This window comes from Cynocephalus volans, chromosome 5, assembly GCF_027409185.1.
Source record: "Cynocephalus volans isolate mCynVol1 chromosome 5, mCynVol1.pri, whole genome shotgun sequence".
In the NCBI taxonomy this organism is placed as follows: Eukaryota; Metazoa; Chordata; class Mammalia; order Dermoptera; family Cynocephalidae; genus Cynocephalus; species Cynocephalus volans.
Genome location: NC_084464.1, coordinates 122,622,411 through 122,642,545, shown reverse-complemented (window position 1 = coordinate 122,642,545; position 20,135 = coordinate 122,622,411). Strand labels below are relative to the sequence as shown.

General features: G+C 38.1%; 1 protein-coding gene across 1 annotated transcript; it reads right to left on the bottom strand.

Moving 5' to 3' along the window:
* Positions 1-247: 247 nt before the first annotated feature.
* GJA1 (gap junction protein alpha 1) lies at positions 248-11,317 on the bottom strand. Its single transcript, XM_063097352.1, has 2 exons — positions 11,151-11,317; positions 248-1,575 (listed from the first exon to the last, which is right to left on the bottom strand). The coding sequence occupies exon 2, from the start codon at positions 1,557-1,559 to the stop codon at positions 411-413; it is 1,149 nt and encodes a 382-aa protein (XP_062953422.1). The 5' UTR covers positions 1,560-1,575; positions 11,151-11,317; the 3' UTR covers positions 248-410.
* Between the last annotated feature and the right edge of the window lie 8,818 nt (positions 11,318-20,135).

Here is a 20,135-nt window from a genome sequence, read left to right as displayed (position 1 = left end):
TTATTCCTGGCCTAAGTTGTTTCAGTTTCTTGGTTAAAAAAAAAAAAAATTTAGCCACATTATCACCTACTCTTTCACATATAGAAAATCATTCTTAAGGGTGTCAGGGGGAGAAAAAGCCCTACTTACATTATCACCTAATGGAACTCTTACTTAGAATTTAAGTTCTTTGAATCCACTACATTAAATGCCAACGTGTACCTCTATTATCCCCTCCCTCTCCACCCACCTATCCCAGACACCCCGAATGAACCTAGGTATTCTAATGTCTTTGTGTTTCCTAAACCTTGTGACTAAGGCTGTTGAGTACCACCTCCACTGGAACAAAATTAACACCTAAGGTGCACTTTCTACAGCACCTTTTTTCTTTTCCACCATTAAGTGGAATCTCCATGCTCTCGAACCTGTATCTAGATCTCCAGATCATCAGGCCGAGGTCTGCTGCTGGCGTGACTGCTGGCTCTGCTTGAAGGTCGCTGGTCCACAATGGCTAGTGGCTGTAGTTCGTGTCCAGCAGCCAGTTTTTTAGAATTCTGGTTATCATCAGGGAAATCAAAAGGCTGGGCATGTGAGTTGGAGATGGTGCTGCCAGCCTGCCCCATTCGATTTTGTTCTGCACTGTAATTAGCCCAGTTTTGCTCACTTGCTTGCTTGTTGTAATTGCGGCAAGAAGAATTGTTTCTGTCGCCAGTAACCAGCTTGTAGCCAGGAGGAGACATGGGTGAGAGGGGAGCTGTTGGGGAGGAGCAGCCATTGAAATAAGCATATTTTGGAGATCCACAGTCTTTGGAGGGGCTCAGTGGGCCGGCTGCAGCGTGGTAAGGATCACTCTTTCCCTTTACACGATCTTTAACACCCTTGAAGAAGACATAGAAGAGTTCGATGATGTTCAAGGCGAGAGACACCAAGGACACCACCAACATGAAGATGATGAAGATGGTTTTCTCAGTGGGGCGAGAGAGGAAGCAGTCCACCTGATGTGGGCAGGGATCTCTTTTGCAAGTGTAAACGGCACTCAAGCTGAATCCATAGATGTACCACTGGATCAGCAAGAAGGCCACCTCGAAGACAGACTTAAAGAGGATACTGATGATGTAGGTTCGCAGCAAGCCCCCTCGCATTTTCACCTTACCGTGCTCTTCAATACCGTACTTGAACTTCTTTATTTCAATCTGCTTCAAGTGCACCTCCACATTGACACCATCAGTTTGGGCAACTTTGAGTTCCTCCTCTTTCTTGTTCAATTTCTCTTCCTTTCGCATCACATAGAACACATGGGCTAGGTACAAGAGTGTGGGTACAGACACAAATATGATCTGCAGGACCCAGAAGCGCACGTGAGAGATGGGGAAAGACTTGTCATAGCAGACGTTTTCGCAACCAGGTTGTTGAGTGTTACAACGAAAGGCAGACTGCTCATCACCCCAGGCTGACTCCACCGCTGTCCCCAGTAGCAGGATTCGGAAAATGAAAAGGACTGACAGCCACACCTTCCCTCCAGCAGTGGAGTAGGCTTGAACCTTGTCAAGGAGTTTGCCTAAGGCACTCCAGTCACCCATGTTGCCTGGGCACCACCTGAAAAAGAAACAAAAAGACAACTAAATGATCACAGATTACAAATTATTACTTTAATATCTTTCAGCTGATAGTCAAAATATTGCAAAAGGTCTCAGATCTTTCTAGCATTCCGCTCCCCCAAATAAACCAAATGCAAACTCTTCTTATTTTCCTCTATAAAGGGGTCTCACACTTTTTTTTTTTTTGAGATAAAATAAGTCTTAGAAGCAACAGAGCCTATGTGGCAGAGAGTGAATTGCAATCTTAACCTGTGAAGATGTATTACTTGTTCAACCACTGCCTTGCCACATGACTTGAGAAGCTGTCTGTGCTAAGTGCCTCTGCTTATTTTGTCTGTCTTATAAATGAGGACAGTTCTTGCCTGTTACGCCTGTGGCTGGATGCATGCCTAAGCAAAATACTGGTGCATGCTATTCAAGGCATACGTATTGAAGAATCAAGGTAGGAACATGCATACACGCCCCCTCCCCCTTTCAGTTTCCAAACTCACACTATTATATATCATTTGATTCCTAATTTCACTCTGAAATATTTCTCCATGGTATATCAAATGTAATTTGTGCATACTCTAAACTATGGTCATTTATACTTTTCGGTTTCTTCTTAGCAGTGACTTATGTGGCTCAGAATTCTGTCTTCTGCCCAGAGAAAAGATACGTTGTATTGAAATACATCATTTTGATACAATGTACCATTATATGCAGGAACCTACTTTCAAAATCAAAGTCAAAGACAAAAAATGCACATCACATTTCTAGCAAAAAGTTCAATTTGTCTCAATACGGCTTATAACCTTAGAAATAAAAAGAAAAGATTACTTCAGAGTGTTTTCTCCAACAAAAAAAGATTGGTTACATCTTTTGACTGTTGTATACTTTAAAGTTCCCTTACTGGGCTTTGGGAACTCAGCCCACGCATTCAAGTTAACTATTAAAAATACCTAGATATCTTAAGCCTACGACTTCCCTGTAATCAAGGATGAGAAAAATACTCAAATCTGTAGAACTGACAGGGATCCCCAAAGTTATCTAGTTCAATTTATGTCTCCAATTGCCAATCACTCATTCAACTGACAAAAATTGAGGTTCAAAATGTCAGTGAAATGTTCAGTTATCGGTAGAGCCAGAAGACTTACAATCCCCAGGCCAAAGCTTTCCAATGGATAGCACTGGTTTTAAAGCAGAGTATAGCTGAGTTAAAACTAGAAATGTTTCCACACTTTGATATGTGCGATCTTAGCAAGGTCTGAAAGCTGGGAAGGAGTAAATAACATGGCATGTGGCAGACATACAGAATATAGGCTAATTTTCAGCAAAGAGTAATAATTGAAAAGTTTAGAAAAGGATGAAGTAGTAAAAGATTATTTAATAATTAAAACCAGGCAAAGCAAAGACTTTCCAGGGGCTTAGTAATGAATTTTAAACAGTGTTAACTAAAAGTAAGATTATGAAGGCTTCTCAGAAGTATCTTCACTATCTGAATATAAAAGAGTTTCTCATCTGGTGTTGAACTATGAGCTTCCTCTCCTTGTAGGAAGTGAATGAATTTCAGGAAAGTCTTCTCCGTTACCACACAACATTACATTTCTGTCTGTAGAGGCCATGAAACAATGAAGTGGAAACCTGGCCTGGGATTTCCTGGATGGAACAAAAAAGAGATGACTGATTCATAAAGCTGAACTACGCACCAGCTATCTAAATTAGGAATCGATAAGTATCACTGATGACAGCCCAGAGGATGCTGCGAAAGAATTGGGACTAAGAGTGAGAGGTGGGTGGGCAGGCCAAAGAAACAATGCTCTCCCAGTTGTCATAAAAAAGGGAGTTTCCCTTCTTCTTTTAGGATGGGCCATTTTAGATTCTGAAGTGACACGTTAGGAAGTGAAATTTCTGTATGAAAAGATCAGTCAAAAAAGATATAGGCTTGTAGAGTTGACAAAGATAGTTAAACAGCCAAGGGAAGGCTTGAAGTATGAGGGAGTAATTTAGACTTGATGGACAGTCTGATGGTGAGAGAATGTATAATTCAAGAGAAAACAGTAGACCGGGAATGAAGATGTACAGTTGATGAGGGTCAAACAAACATAACAAAATATATATATAAAGGTTTCTATGTGATGATGTGTAAATTGTCCCTAATTCTGTTTGTAAAGGATTACAATATTTTGCCTGTGTCATTTGTTTTTGCTCAGATACTTCAATTCTTGGAGAAAAAATAATAAAAACAATCAAGTATAAAATGATAAACTATTTGTATACATCTTATCACATCCATGTAATGATAGAGCTCAAGTCAAACCTAACATGTTTAGAAATATGACTGGGCACAACAGAAATTATCATTTTAGTTAGTGCTTCATCATTATTCAAATAAAATATGATTATAAAGATGCTTGTGGCAATTCATTACTAAATATCTTTACATTTTATGGAAGATAAAATTTGACTTTCATATAATTCTGAGACTCCACAAAAATACTCTGCAATGCCATAGTACGTGAACTGGGTCACCCGGCAGTACTCTAGGTAGTAGTTCTCTTTTTAATACACCAGCAATTTAATTGCAAAGTTGTCTCTCCTTCAAGCATCCACGCAGTTGTCATTTGCATTCATGAGTTACACTCTTTCATTTGAATAAGATATGAATTATCCAATTGGACACCCAGTATCCCGTAACATGTAGACACCTGTCATTACCACTATCATAGAGACCATCAAATAATGTTTAAAGTGATGGCTCATCTTGTGACTCCAAGAACAGGTAACAAAAATAGTTACCTTTTTTTAGAAGTTGTTCACTTTGTCATGAATCAAAAGTTCCATCAGCTGGTTGTTCCTCCCCATCCCTCCAGTTGAGTATTTTCATTTTTCCATGTCTTAGTTGAAAATTAATGTCCTCTTATAAGGAAAGGGCATAATGATATGTTTTCAGAATCCCTGGTGTTGATCTATAGACTACTGCACTCATATTCACTAGTAGGAGACAGGTATATTTCTTATTTGATAAATGAGAAGAGCAAGGCAGCTGAATGTATCAAGTATACTCATGCCTTCACCTCTGGATACCCAAGTTGGAGACTAAGGTCTAGGTTAAGGAGTTATGCAAAGCACTCACTGGGAGCAGATTCTTGACAGCAGCCACACCACCCTTTTTATGCCTTCTACATACCATGTTGGCTCACATTTTCCATTGCTCTTCAGGGCCCCCTAGACCAGATGCTCAAAGCTGCAGGCACCAAGGGTGACTAGCCTGAGGACTCGCTGGTCCCTTTCCAGTGGGTTCCTGAACTGCACCACAATCACTTGATGACATTTGTTAAAAACAAACATGCCTTGGCCTCATCAGTCTGGATAAATCTTAATTTCTGGGGGTGGGGCTGGGAAATCAGTTTTTGTTTTTTACTATCTTAAACAAATGTCCCAGGTAATTCTGAAGTAAGGTTTTGGATCAGCAGGCAAACAATGGTTTCTTGACATTTCTGGTGCTTTCTTATTCAAAATATTTAGGAGTGAGGGAAATGTCAGGAGAGCAGAGAGGGACAGAGTGTCTAAAAGTTCCAAGGGGCTGAGCACAAGGAGAAGCAGCTCTCCAGGCACCTGGGAACGGAGCTCACCCTTGGCTGCACAGCCCCTTGTCACTCCCTACAGCTTCACTGCTGCTCCCTGAGAGCACAAAGGCTTACACTCTAATCCAAATGAAATCTCTGGAAAATAAAGCTTCAATGTGAAATTATGTCTGACAGTCCCTTTTGCCAAAGCTTTAAAAACAAATCAGTGTGCCACAGCTCCAGGCAAATCTCTCCATGTCATTAATATCCTAATAATTATCAGAATTAGAAAATGTTTGATTTTCAGTTTTAAAGATATTCCCCAAAAGAGACAACTATGAGTTGAGAGTGGAGACTTAAAAAATAAAGGCAAACAGGACTATTGATAACTAAAGTGAGATTTGATATCTATCATCTTTTTACGACTGGAAGTAAACACTTAGGGAAGATAATGGTCATTAATATTTGAAAGAATAAAATCATGAAGTCTAAAATGCATAAGGAAATGTTTATGAAAGTTCCTGATAAAATTATCTAATGGATTTGGGGGGGGGGGCGGTGGGGGAAGGGAAATGCTATGTGCGTGTGTTTCTAATCTACTAAAACCAAAAAATGTTATGCCCCAACAAAACTTAAATGCAAACCTGTCCAATGTTTTTCTTTAACGTTTATAAGAACCTCTGCCCCTTGCAGTAAATGTCTGGGTGAGCTCAGTAGTGACTACTCCTCTACAATTACAACAGCCAGATGTTCTTTGTGGTAATATTCCTGTACATACATACTTAATATAATCTACACTCAATCCATCAGCAAGCACTATAGGCTCTATCCTCAAGATGTAACAACTATGACCGATTCTTACCACCATCCTTGCTGCTCTGAGCCTGATCTCAGCCATCGTCACTTTTCTTCGAGTTTCATGTCACTAGCCTGGTCACCCTGCCTGCCAACCTATTCACAATGTAAACAGTCAATTTAGAAAAAACACACCCACAATCATCCTAATCTGCTTTGATCAGCTCTGCCCCATCCACGTGGCTCACCTCCTCACTTGCTTCAGGTCTCACCTCATCAGCCGCCTTTCCTTTCCTGATCACCACATATGAAACGGCAACATACTTTCCCCATTTCCTATTCTTTTTGCCCTGTTTCATTTTGTTTTGTTTTTAATGGCCTTTAGTTCTACTTGACATCGTCTATCTTTATTTGTCTCTCTCCATGAGGATTTATTCCTATCTGCCTTCCTCTGTTTGAGTTTGTTTTGTTCACTGCTATATTCCCAGCGCTTAAAAAAGAGAAGCTGCATAAACATCTGTTGAATGAATTAAATGAGGCCTGTACAAAAAATAAAAAGATACTGTGCAAAAAAAAAAAAAAAAAAAAGAAGATACAAACCAGATTTCATAATTTTTTTTTTACTATCTCCTTGGGATTCTCTTCATTGTAGTTATATATCTCAAACTTCTAAAATTTCAAATTAATTAAAAAGGGAACTTCACAGTAAAAAAGTATTGCCATCATCTCTCATAATTTACTATTGAATTTTCAAGGGACAATTGCTGAAACGGAGAACTATCTGTTGAAGCAACACACTTCAAATGATTCTTGAGCAGGTAATTGGGCTGAATTAAAAAAAAATGCTCTTTAACAAAGAGCTTCTTGAATTTATTAGATGAGATCCTAGTGATGGTTAGGATTGTTGCAGAACAGCATCAGGTATCATGAATGTTTATTTAGTTCCACTGTCACGTTGCTGCAGGTTAAGATTAAAAAACAAAAATTGGTTCTACTGTCCCCCAGTACTGTTAAATTCTAACTCCACTTGTACCACACAATTTTATTGTAGCTGAGGACAGTATGGCAATAAGAAACTGCTTGTTTAAACTGCGTTTATTTCAAGAATGACAAATATGGGAGAAGGGTGGAGGTTCTGAAGGGAAAGAGCAGCAGCTGATCTTAACCACAGTTAATGTAACATCTCCATATAGTCTGAGTCTATGCAGGCAGTTAAGTGATTTGAATCAGGTGCAATGGAAAACATTCCCAGTTCATCAGATAATACTCTGCCTTTGCTTCCTTATTTATACCTGGATAGTTAGCCCAACTCTGTGGTGTATCAAACCTATTCTATATAAACATCTATTCTATTTAAAATTCTGCCTGTGGCTCTTTGATTATCCTCAGATTCCTTTGTAAAGAGTAGCACATTTCTTCAGGTACTTAACGTGTGGCATTGAACTACCTGACTTTGGGGGTGGAGGGGTAGTCAACAACAAAAAAACTACCACCAAGCTTTTCCTTCCCTGGAAAAGAGGAAGAACCCCTCCTCTTCATGTTATCAACCTACATGGGCCTGGAGATTAAGGACTGAGGGGCTCCATCCAAAGAAAGGATGACACCTTATCCATAAGAGATGATTCCCTCCCTACTTCAACAGCTATCACTTAACTCCCTCACCAACAGAAGTTTCCCAAGGTCAATTTGAGGGAACCAGAGGAAAAAACCTAAGTCAGAAGCTGCAAGCTACAAGCCATGTTCTTCGATTGTGATCTGAGTAACTCAAACATATTTCTATCAGTTCTTGATGTTTCCCATGCCCCCACCAACTCTTCCACCTTCAAATGAACTATTTTTAATGAACAGCTTTCTTATTTTGTAATCATATAAACACACCCTTAGAACCCTCATAAGTGTATTAAGAAGTCTTTTTTCAGACCATTGAATGAGATAAACTCATGCATGTGAAGCTCTTGATAAGAGCTAATAAAGTTTAGCTATTACTCTTAAATGAGCTGTATCTAAAAATCTTTTAATTTTCTAATTTTGGTTTCTTTTCTTTAGCAAAATAGCAACTAAGAAGTGAATAACAAACATACATTTTCTAAAAGTTAATAAGCTAGGGAAATTGGGATGTGAAATTAATGGAATTTTATAAAGCCACTGATAATGTAGAAAAACTAAAGCTTGAATTTTGGCAAAAGATGGTCTGTACATATGTAGCTAAGTGGTGAATTTAGACAGTTAGGCAAAGTGGAGAATTTAGGCAAAAATTCCAAAAAATACATATTTTTAATCTCCCGTGAAGGAGAAAGCTGAGGATTTTTTTTTTTAACTTTAATTATCTACATTGAAAATGGACAGTAATGATAAACACTGGGTAATCACTTTTTCTCTCCAGAACTGAAGTGGTGTGTGTGGATAAACTCCAACGCACATATTTAAACAACCTCAAAGGGAAGTCAGAACAACAGGAAAGGTGGAGTAGAAGGTATTAATCACTGGTGACTTTCCTATCATTCCCTTCCCTCGGGGTATCATAAAGGCTCTGAAGCTCAAATCCAGCTAAACCTCTGGATATTATAAAAGAAACGAAGGAATGCACCATCGGAGTTTTCCATTCTACTCTACGCAGGAATTGGAAACATCTAAGTAACAAAGTAACCCTCAATATCTGAAAACACGCCCTTTAGACGCCTCCTTCGGAGTATCTTTGGAACTATTTTTCGATGGAGGGTCAGCACTGTACGAATCACAACTGCAAAGGGTGAGAAAGTGAGTGGATGGGGCAGGCAGCCCGGGGGGATAAGCTTTAAAAGTGACTAGAAAAATGTGGAACATGTTTGAACAGTGAAGAAAGTAGGAGCTAAGCACTACCACTGCATTTTCCAGGCAAAGGGCAGGTGATCACTATACCCAGTCTTTGGAGAGTACGAAGCATCCACACGCTGGGAGCAAGTGTTCCAGCAGTGCAGAATTCAACACTCTGCCAGGACAGACTGTACTTACTCTGACTGGTATAATTTTCAGTCAGTTCAGCCTACTCAGAAGAATTAATTACTCCCCACCTCCGCAAGGTATTCTCTGACTGGCTTACTTCATTCTTGGGAGTGGGTTAGTGAGATCTTGTCTGCATTGCTACAGGATTTTATTTTGAGCAATCCTTGTATACAAAAGTAAAAATTAGGCTCCCTCACAAGACACCTTCGACTGAGTTCAAGTGTGCCCAATTTTCAGTTCTTTCTTATCATTACTAACTCGGTTAGGGAAGCAAATGAAATTAAACTCACCTCCAAATAAAATCTACGTTTATAACATATTATTGCTTTCCTCTTCCCACCCCTCTTCTTGCCTCTAGAGAGAAACAGAAGCACGCCCTTGGGTGAGGATGAACATGAATAGGCCCCCGAGGAGGGCCTGCCGATAAGCTTTATCAGAGACGCTGCTCAGCAAACAATTGATCGGTAACAGGATAGTGTGGGCGACCCGCTGCTCAGAACTGAAGTTAACAATTCCCGAAATCCTGTACTCATTTGTCCTAGAACACGTGTCCTTGGCTGTTGCCTCATTAAGGGTCTTACTTCTCCCTCCCTCCTCCCCGCTTCTTGGAAAATTTCAAGAACTTCCAGAAGAGTTACAAGTGCAATTTAAGCACGATAATTCCCAAAGGTACTCAGGTTTGCTTATCAACGCTTACACAGGAGGACTCAACAAGTTTAAGAGAAAAAAGAGACACTGGACGGCGGTGAGAGGGATGGGAAATTAGACTGACAACTTTAATTCAATCAATCATTTGCTCTTTTACTATTTGGCAAGTAGCCCATCTTTCCTGCCATCCTCACACCCCCAACCCCAGTTCCTTTCCAGTGGCGGAACTCGAACGTGCTCCCGGTTGGACCTGTAAGGATTTGAGGGAAACGTCTCAAAACCCCAGAGGGCCGGGCGGGAGGCGGGGTGGGGAGGGTGCGGGCTCGGACAAACCTTTCATTTCTATTTGCATTTCACTATTCCGTAGGGCAAATGCTTCAACAGCAGGGTCACACGAAGAATCTCAACTACTTTAGTCTGTGGATTTACACAGAAGAGAAAATCCTTACCGGGCACGAAAATGCATGGTTGTAATTCTGGTTAACAGAGTCTGTGTTAGCAATGAAAAGCATTTAAAAATCGAACCCTTTTAGGTGCGGATCCCCGTACCGGCCAGCCGCCAGAACAAAACAAAACAAAAAAAATTGAATTCTTTTTAACAACACATTAGCGTTTTCTTTGCCCACTGGCAGCTCCAACCCCCCAAAATTGCGCCAGAGCTCGGAAGCCTGGTACAGGTTCGGACGGGGCGGGGTGCGGGGCGTGGGGGGAGACACCCTCTAAAGCGCTATTTGAGAAATTTCTTTTTCCTATTCTTTCTAGGAGCTTCCGTTTTAGAAGACAATTTTGGAAACGCACGCTGGCATCCAATCCTTTCTAAATGTCTGTTCCCCTCTAATGTTAATACCTCTAAGGAAGTAACCACCACTCCATTCAGGAGATTTCATCTGAATTGCCAACGTGGTCAAGTAAAAGCTGGTTCTCCTGAGGGTCTCAAATCTTCCCATACTGGTTGGTAACACAAAGTAACTATTTACTGTTGACTTAAAAACCTGAATATCCATACTCTGAATTTTATACCTTTTTATTTAATGGAGAAAATTCTAGGAAGGAACCACGTGGAAGTAAAGTAACCGCAAGGTTTTAACAAAGCATTGTGTTACAAAAGAAGTGTGCTTTGCATGGCTATAGAACATCAATCAAGATTTCCAAATGAAAAAGCACGAATCGTAGAATACTATAGGAGGTACACTGAGCAAATTTGCCCTTTGATTTTTGTGATGCTGTCAGTCAAGTCCCCAACCCAGGCCCCCAACCCCCTAAAAATGACAGAGACCCTAGACTGTTAACTGATTTAAAAAAAAAAAAAAAGTTACTCTAAAAGGAAGAATCAAATATACAGTAAGCTAGTTCTTTATTCTAAATGGAGAGGTTTGAATCTTTTACCTGTTGCATTATTAATAGAAACTTTTCTAACAGCCAAAATATAAATTTGGTACATTCTACTGTAGCTTTAAAACTGTAGAAACATTTTAAAGTTCATCATTCCATTTACAGTATCATAAATCAAAGTCACATTTAAAACCACATTTAAAACACTTTAGAAAAGTTTTACTTGCAGAAAAAGAAACTAATAGGTAAAGTCTTCTTTTCAACTTACTCTTTCGCTTAAAAGAAGTAGGCACGCCAAGTGACTGAACTCCTTGGAGGATGAAGCAGAACGAAAAGGCAAGTTCAGGCGCTCAGACCTGTCTATTTAAAGTTTAAAACTCCGCTGCTGTTTGGTACTTTCCTCACGCCTTGCCCCTAATGAAAGAAAAGTGCTGATACCTCGTAAAAGCTTTTTTCTAACTTGGAGCACAGAGCTTTTAAAAGTTTCAAGCCACTGACTCAACTAGGAGGAGGGGCTAGAAGACAGGGGAGGGGAAAAGGAAAGGCGGGGGAGGAGGTGGCGAGGAGTCTGGGGGAGGGGGCGGGGGAGGGGAGAGGCGAAGAGGAGTAGCGAGGTCACGCTAAAGTTGTTCAAATTTGCTGACAAGAAAAAATAAAATAGCGTGAGAGACGTGAGTGCCACTACTTGGAGTTACTCCTTACAGATAAAAATTACTGGCTTTCGTGCTTGTTTCACCAAAAGACCAAGGGCAAGGAAAAACTGTCTATTTTATAATACTACATTTTCAAAATAAAAAAAAAAATTACAGTAAATAAAAATGGCAGAGAAGAGTATAACCAGTGCACACTTGTTTCATATTGACCAAGGTGTGTGAAGTTAAAGGTGGGTGTGAATGACCTATTTGATGATCTAATTCCCTTCCTCTTAATTGAAGTAGGGGCAATTAACAAAGGAAATGATGGCGATGGGAGACAGACATTCCAAAAATGCGCATATATGGTGTTATATTCATCCTCAATTATCTTCCAATCCTTTGACTGCTTTGAATTTTTACTTTTTTTTTTCAGTTTAGCAAAAGGGTATGTATGTGTATGGGGGGGTGTATTTCATGTATATAATACGTTTTGTTTGACTGTGGAATCTTCATATCTGAGCTCTGCCAGATGACCAAGGACCTGAAAATCTCGTGCCAACACACTAAAACCTAATCTGTAGTGAGATGTTGGGATTTTATTTGATCAAATACAGACTATAGTTGACTGGTAAGTAGGCATTGAGTCCCCAAACTATTCAACCCTCCTTAAGATTATCTCCCCCTCTAAGGCCCGCTGGAGCGTTTTCTGCCCCGTGACGAAGAGCTGGGCCAATAATCTCTATGTGCTTCTCCACCACTTCCATGGCTCTCCTTCTCCAGGACTCTGCATTAGGGTTTATGATGGTCTGAGTCATGTGGCCTCATTCTTAGAGGGAGCAGCTCCTTTGAGGACTTTCCAGATGCCATAGCAGAGGGCTGTGCTAGGACAATTCCCCGTAATCAGGCTTCAGTGATGCTCCCGAGGTTAGGCAGGGAAATCTCTTGGCCATTATTCTCTGGAAACAAAGCAAACTCATCCAGCCTTAATAGTCCTAACCCTTTTCTCACTAATACAAAGAGAGAGGGGAAAAAAAAAAAAAAGGATGGCAAATATTCCCTGGTAGGTACTTCTCCCTAAACACGCTTTCACTGAAATGACTAATGCAACATCTTTTGAAATGCTGCAGTTTTAAGACACGAGTTTGCTTTCTCATTTGTTAGCTATCCTATCGCCAAGTGTGTATTTTTCTTTAAGTTAAGGAAGGGGGGAAATGATTTTATAGAAGTGGAAATTGTAATCTGACTTTCAAGTCTTCAGGCTTAGCAGACCATAAATATTGTTTTGGTCTTGTATTAATATTGTCCTTTCCTTAAAATGAGTCTATTTTTTGGACTTAACTAAAAATTATTTGATTCAATTCGGTACACATTGATGAAAATATGATTTATTCATTTTATTATAAGAAAATCTATTTTCCCTCTTTTTTAAAAAAAGTCTATGCTTCATTTAATTTACATAACAATTTGCTTTACTTTTGGAAAATGACTTATCAAATACAATTATTACTGATATTAGGCATTTTATTAAAAATGTTCCAATGTTCAGAATTAGTTGCGTGAAACAAAGTTGTGATTGACTACTCTGTAACAGGGCTTTTAAAGCAAAAAAATTGAGTTTATTTCTAATTATGTTTTGTTAGGTCTATAAATGAATAGGATGTGTAAGTATTATGCTATCTTTTCTTTTTAACTATATGACCAGTTGGAAATAAAACTAAAGAATTTCTTTCTATCAAATTAAATTATTCAAGGTATCACCTGAATCATTTTCTGAGCCAAAGGGATTAGTTGTAGCATGAGCCACTAATTAATTACTTCTCCTAACATATAAGATACGTGTTCTGTATCTGAAGCTATATTCCCATGATCATTAATAAAAGATTTCAAAATTATTTTATAAAAAGATCATTGATAAAAGAAGACATTTGTGATATCTTCCCTTCTTTGGGAATTATGATAGTAAAATGTGATCTTATGTGTAAGAACGCTCAAAGGGAGCGGAGTTACTGTGAATGGACTCCCTGTTGGGACACTGACAACAGTTTTCTCTTGTGGATACCTAGCAGGGTCTCTAAATGACTAGTAGCAATTTCTATCATACCTCATACTCTGGCAGTACTGGTGAGTTATATTTTGACCAATAATATAATTTTTTAAAAAGTATGCCAGTTATCTGACTTTTTTTTTGTCTCTGTTGGAATGTTTTGCAAAAAATTGTGGCATAGATTTTTAAAAATGTGTTTTTCTCCTGTTCTCAGAAATGCCAGTGCTATTTCAATAATATAAACTCTGACTTCCCAGAACTGCATCTTCTCTGATTGCCAGGCCTTGTCTATGTAATAGAAATGAATGTAGCCTGATTTGCTAGTCAGGCAACACTGCTCTCTGAAGAATGAGGGACAGTTATTCACAGTTCCTGTCTCTTGTAGGGCTTCTTTAGGCCCCATGATGGGACAGGCCTTAGAGTCTGTTTTGTCCACGTCCCTGTGTGCTTTGAGAAATGCACATTATTGACACAGTGGAGGGTAGACTATTTTTCAGAACTGTGAGAAGTATTTTTTAATGTAAGAGCCAAATGCATTTTTGGATTTTTACCTTTTTAAAAAAGACCAATTTCTGGAATTTTAAGAGATGAATGAAGTAATTTTTAAGGGTGTTAAACGCCTGTCTCACACAAACTCTGGTGGGTTACCCTCACCTTAGTGAGTAGTGTACTATTCAAAAATAATTGGTGGCTACAGATGAGAGACCAGTAAGAAGAGCATTGGAATGGTAGAGGAGTGAGCTGTAAGAACCTGAACTAAGGTACCAGCAGTGGAAAATGAAAGGAAGGTAGAATTATCAGAACTTGATGATAGATTGAATGGGAAGACATGGGAGAGGAGGCTGTGGAAACAGATTTTGGAGTTTAGATTGGGAAAATACTACTAACACAAAAAGGGAAGTTGGGGGAGGGACTGATCTGCTGAAAGAGATATGATAATTTGGAATATTTTAGTATGAAGAACTGAAACATTTAGGTAAAGATACCTGACCAACAACTTAAAACATGGACTGTGGAGTTCAGGTTAAAATTGTTATAAGATTTGTGATTAATCTCACGGCATTGATTTTGAGGCCACAGGTACAGATGAAATTACTAAGAGATAGTAATTTCATAGGCAATGTGCCAAAAAAGACAGAGCTCACAGCCTTAGTAGATTTCCTCATTTTATACAGGCAAAGAAAAAGAATGAAAAAGAGGCAAGGTGATGTCTGGGAAAGGGAAGAGTATTTAAAATGGCTACAAGAGGGCTTATTTGTAAGCAAAATATCATTTATGCAGTGGGGGAGTTGTTAATTTTGAAAGAAGGAGAGTCATTCCTTTAAAAAAGTGAATGCAGAACATAAAGAAAAAGAAGTTTTGAGATAGAGTATGGACATTAGAAAACTAGAGTTTGAAGGTAATTTCTCAAAATAGGTGAGCTTATCAACTGACTGTGAGATGAGAGTGAATGAATAATAATAATAATAATAATAATAATAATAATAATAATAATAATAATAATAATACCTCTGGGGGAATTCAAAGACAGTTGTAAAGAATAAAAGGACTATCTAAGACTAGGAGCATATAGAATGATTTTGTAAAAGATGGCATTATCTTATAGATTTTCTTTCGTTAGCATCAGAATAGTCCTTTCTATGTGCCTGATTTCCATTTTAATTAATATTTATTGGACTGTAATGGAGGAGTAAAAGTTAATTTGGAGCTCAATAGTATACAAGTTTAGAAGTGCTCTACCCAAATTGATAAAACCAGCCAGAAGATGTGTTCTTAATGTGATTGTTAGTCAACTATATTCGAAGTAATGATTTCCAATCATATTAGTGACTCGTGCTAGAATCTTTTTCCAACAGATAAATTTCTGAGGTCTGACAATTTGCTTTGTAACTCCAGAATATTCTCTTAACTGAAAACTTGATTCCCATTTATATGGCATGCTGTCGTCCTTGAGAAAGATTTAAGGATCAATGCTTGACTAGACTTAAGTAAAATTTCAACTCATTTCTGTACCCCACATTTATCTCCAAGTGGATCTTGCTGTGAGAATACAAGAAAAATATTTGTAACAGGAAGATTTGTTTTGTTTTGTTTTGTTTTGCTTTATTGAATGGGAAAGAATCCCAGACAGTGGATAAATATGTCTTTGGCTCCACCTTCTGTACAGAGTGAAAATGAACATGGTAAGAAGTAACTGGTAAATCATTTACTATTTCATGTTGGTTGGTTTGTTTAATTTAAACTTTTTAATGAAGCTTGGTTAATTTTTTATGATCATTTGTGGATGTTTACATTTACTCATTCAGTAAATATATACTGTGTGTCAGGAAGTATGGTAGACCCTAGTAGTGAGGATTTTTAGTCATGTAGTGAAGACAGCAGTATTGGGGTTGACTTCATTAAGCTTTAGGCTTTGAGTTTTCTTTAACGGAATTTGGAAAAGCAAGCAAATAACAGGAACAAAAGAGAATACTAGTTTGTTTTTTTTAAAAAAGGAACGTGCGCTTTTTTCTCTTTGATTCCATGGGGGGTGCTATATTTCGGAATCCTATCAATAGCATGCCCACGTAAGAAAATGACCAGAAATGTAGAGATTTGGAATCTGAAATGCTTGATGTTCGCATATATATTAGTTTTGTTTATATAAAGAGATAGAACAAGGCATTTGTACTGATTGACAGTCTAAATAAATTTAACTCTGCTGAGGATCATCTAACGAATGAAAAAATATTTTAATATTTTTACTAAATATTTAGGGCAGATGAAATGAACATGAATTATTTAAAATCATTCAGCAATGATTTATCTCCTCAGCATGATCACATGCCATCATTTTATGTTTGGCATTGTACCAGATGCAGTGGAAATTTGGAAAATACAGAGAACATTTTGTAAGTGGAGGTGATTTTTTATGTGCAAAATTTTTACAAACTTAATAAAAAATGTGAACAAATGTATAGTTAAAATAACAAATGCATGAGTAAAATTATTTTCATTATTGTTGAACTGATGCCAAAGAAATGAAAAGACTGCATTGCTTCAAAAGTCAGCTGAGATAAAAATTCCCAAATGAAATATTTACAATGCTTGGTTATAGCACCACTTACCAAAGTCGTTAAAATGCCTTTCTGTTGTATGTCTAAGTCTGCTTTGGTGCACAGGAAGAGGTACCTATGGACAGCTTTATACAGTACATGTCCTTTATGGATACCAACAAATTTAATAGAGTTTTCATTTAGTATAGCGTGAAACAATGCACTTATCTCTGAGAAATCATGCACCATTGTAACTATAACTCCTATATGTATTAAAAAGATTTCGGCCCACAAAGCTCTAAGAATGACAAAATTTAAAAACTCCTATTAAACCTTTAAGAGAGGCTTCACTTTGCTTATTATTAGTGACTGGAAATGAGTGGTACTTTAGTGTCACACGGTTACTGATATAAAAGCAAGGTCCAAAACTGTTGTAACAGGTTGGCCGTGTTTGGAAGGTTCTGGTGACTTTTGAATCTCTTGGAGATTCATGCGGTCACAGCGAATTACTTGAAGTCATGTTCAGCCCACTATGAAGGCAGAACATCATTACCCACGAGGTATAGATGAGGACTTCCGAGGCTTTTTCAGACCAACACCATCTTCCCCACTGCTCTCCTGTGGAGGCTGGATTTCCAGTATTAGAGTTCCACATTTGGATTAAGACACTGAAATCTTTAATCAGGCCCAAAAGGAAATGAAAGTATATTTTTGAAAAGAGTTAAAAAATATTAACAAATTAATTTATCATTGTGGCTTATAAAGAGAGATTTAAAAGACTGGTGATATAAATTCTGATGGGAATAACAGAAATCAATTGAGGCATCTGTGAAATGACCCAAACCAATTTGGTTGTGCACAACTTATATGTTCTTTTTGCCATACTAGTGACAAAAGACGGAGTTGTATGAAGGCTACTCCCCCGTGACATTAGTATCAGCTTACAATAATATAAGTCTTAGACTAAGTTCTGATTTAGATACTTATTAGGGTATTCCAGAGAAACAGAACCAGTAGGATGTGTGTGTGATTATGTATGTATATGTATGAGGGTACCTCAAAAAATTCATAGAAAAATAGAATTAAAAGATAATACGAATCTTTCCATGAACTTTTTGAAAACCCCTAATATACATATAATAAGGAATTGGCTCTTGCGATTATGGAAGCTAGGAAGTCATGTAATCTGCTATCTGCAATCTGGAGACCCAGGAAAGTCGGTGGTGTAATTCAGTATGAGTGCAAAGGCCTGAGAACCAAGGGAGCTGATGGTGTAAATCCCAGACGAGGGCCAGCAAAGATGAGATGTGAAATCCTGGCCCAGAAGGCAGGCAGAAAGCAAACGGGGAGAATTCTTTCCTCTGTCTTTTGGTCTATTTAGGCCCTCAACAGATCTGATAACACCCACTCACATTGGGGAGAACAATCTATTTTACTGAGTCCACTGATTCAAATGCAATTTCATCCAGAAACATCCTCTCTGACATATGCAGAAATAATATTTATATAGGCCAATGGCCCAGATATTAACACCTTTGCCAGTGAAGTTGACAGTCAAATTAACCATCATAGATATTTATTTAATAAGCATTTATTAGCAAGCAGGCACTAAATATTTCACACAGTTTGTTTTGTATATTTTATGAAAACTTGACTCTGTTCTTTTTAGGTGATGAGACTAACCACCTTTCATGACAGAAGTGGCATTATTCCCGAAACAGGACTTGTATCATATAACAGCCTCATCTACCAGATATCCACCAAATCAATGGATGTAGGACCATTTTGGGGTCAAAGTCACGGGTTTCTTAAATCCTGTTCATGTGAAGGTCTCTAGATTATAGCCATTCCACAGATGTTGACTACCACTAATTTTGCCAAGAGTTTATTTCTAACTTCATTATGGTGATTAACAAACCACCAATTTCACCCGTGAAAATCCATCTCTTACATTCAGGATGCTAATTAATAAAATGTCCAAGTTGTTTCAGAGACACAGATACAGAAACACTTCTATATCTTCTTTGAGTTGTCCTTTCTCATATACATTTGTTACCCACCCCTACACCATGAATTCTTGATTAAAGTATCCAGCTAGCCTACATGTAGCTTAAACTAACTAACACACATTTATAGTCCTGTGTCTTTGCTGAAGTATGTTAAAGTAAATTACAGGCATCATAACACAGGGAAAGTGGGCATTGCTTATGCGGTGCAATTCAGTACACCAGAAAATGGTTTATTAGCTCCTGAGTTCCTGATGGTAAGAAGTTGAAGTAAAAGCCATGAGTTGAAAGGAGATAGAAGAAGAATTGGAGGAATTGAGTAACACATAGGAATTTCTTCACAGTTTTACATTTGAATGGCCCTATCTCAAGAAGTTGTGTTATGTATCCCCAAAAAAGAAATGGATGTTTTAAATGCTTTGGCTTTAAAGTTAATATGTGTTCAATCTTAATACTTCGTAAACAACTTGAATCCAACATAGTACAAAGTGCAGATTTATTTATATTTAAAATGTTTTCCTTTATGCCTCACAATTGACACCTTTCTGTCCCCTAACTCTGCCATTGTCCTGGCTCTAAATGGTGAGATACTGGTAAGCAGATTGTTTTCACTCAACTTCTCACCTACCTTACAAGCAGTAGAGACAGTGGGTTATGTGGTGTTTTCTTAACAATCCGTTTTTATAAAATTCCCAATCAAAATAGCAAACTTGATTGCAGATGACATGATCCTATATATCGAACAGCCTAATACCTCTACAAAAAAACTGTTGGAATTGATAAATGATTTCAGCACAGTAGCAGGATACAAAATCAACACACAAAAATCAGTAGCATTTATTTTCTCCAATAGTGAACATGCAGAAGGAGAAATCAAGAAAGCCTGCCCATTTACAATAGCCACCAAAAAAATAAAATACTTAGGAATTGAGTTAACCAAGGAGGTGAAAAATCTCTATAATGAGAACTACAAACCACTGCTGAGAGAAATTAGAGAGGATACAAGAAGATGGAAAGATATTCCATGCTCTTGGATTGGAAGAATCAACATAGTGAAAATGTCCATACTACCCAAAGTGATATACAAATTCAATGCAATCCCCATCAAAATTCCAAAGACATTTTTCTCAGAAATGGAAAAAACTATTCAGACATTTATATGGAACAATAAAAGACCACGAATAGCCAAAGCAATGCTCAGCAAAAAAAATAAAGCTGGAGGCATAACACTACCTGACTTTAAGCTATACTGCAAAGCTATAATAACCAAAACAGTATGGTACTGGCATAAAAACAGACACACTGACCAATGGAATAGAATAGAGAATCCAGAAATCAACCCACACACTTACTGCCATCTGATCTTTGACAAAGGCACCAAGCCTATTCACTGGGGAAGGGACTGCCTCTTCAGCAAGTGGTGCTGGGAAAACTGGATATCGATATGCAGGAGAATGAAACTAGATCCATACCTCTCACCGTATACTAAAATCAACTCAAAATGGATTAAGGATTTAAATATACACCCTGAGA

What these genes read in the sequence shown, in the direction of transcription:
- GJA1 (XM_063097352.1), bottom strand. Translation starts at nt 1,559, where the DNA reads ATGGGTGACTGGAGTGCCTTAGGCAAACTCCTTGACAAGGTTCAAGCC.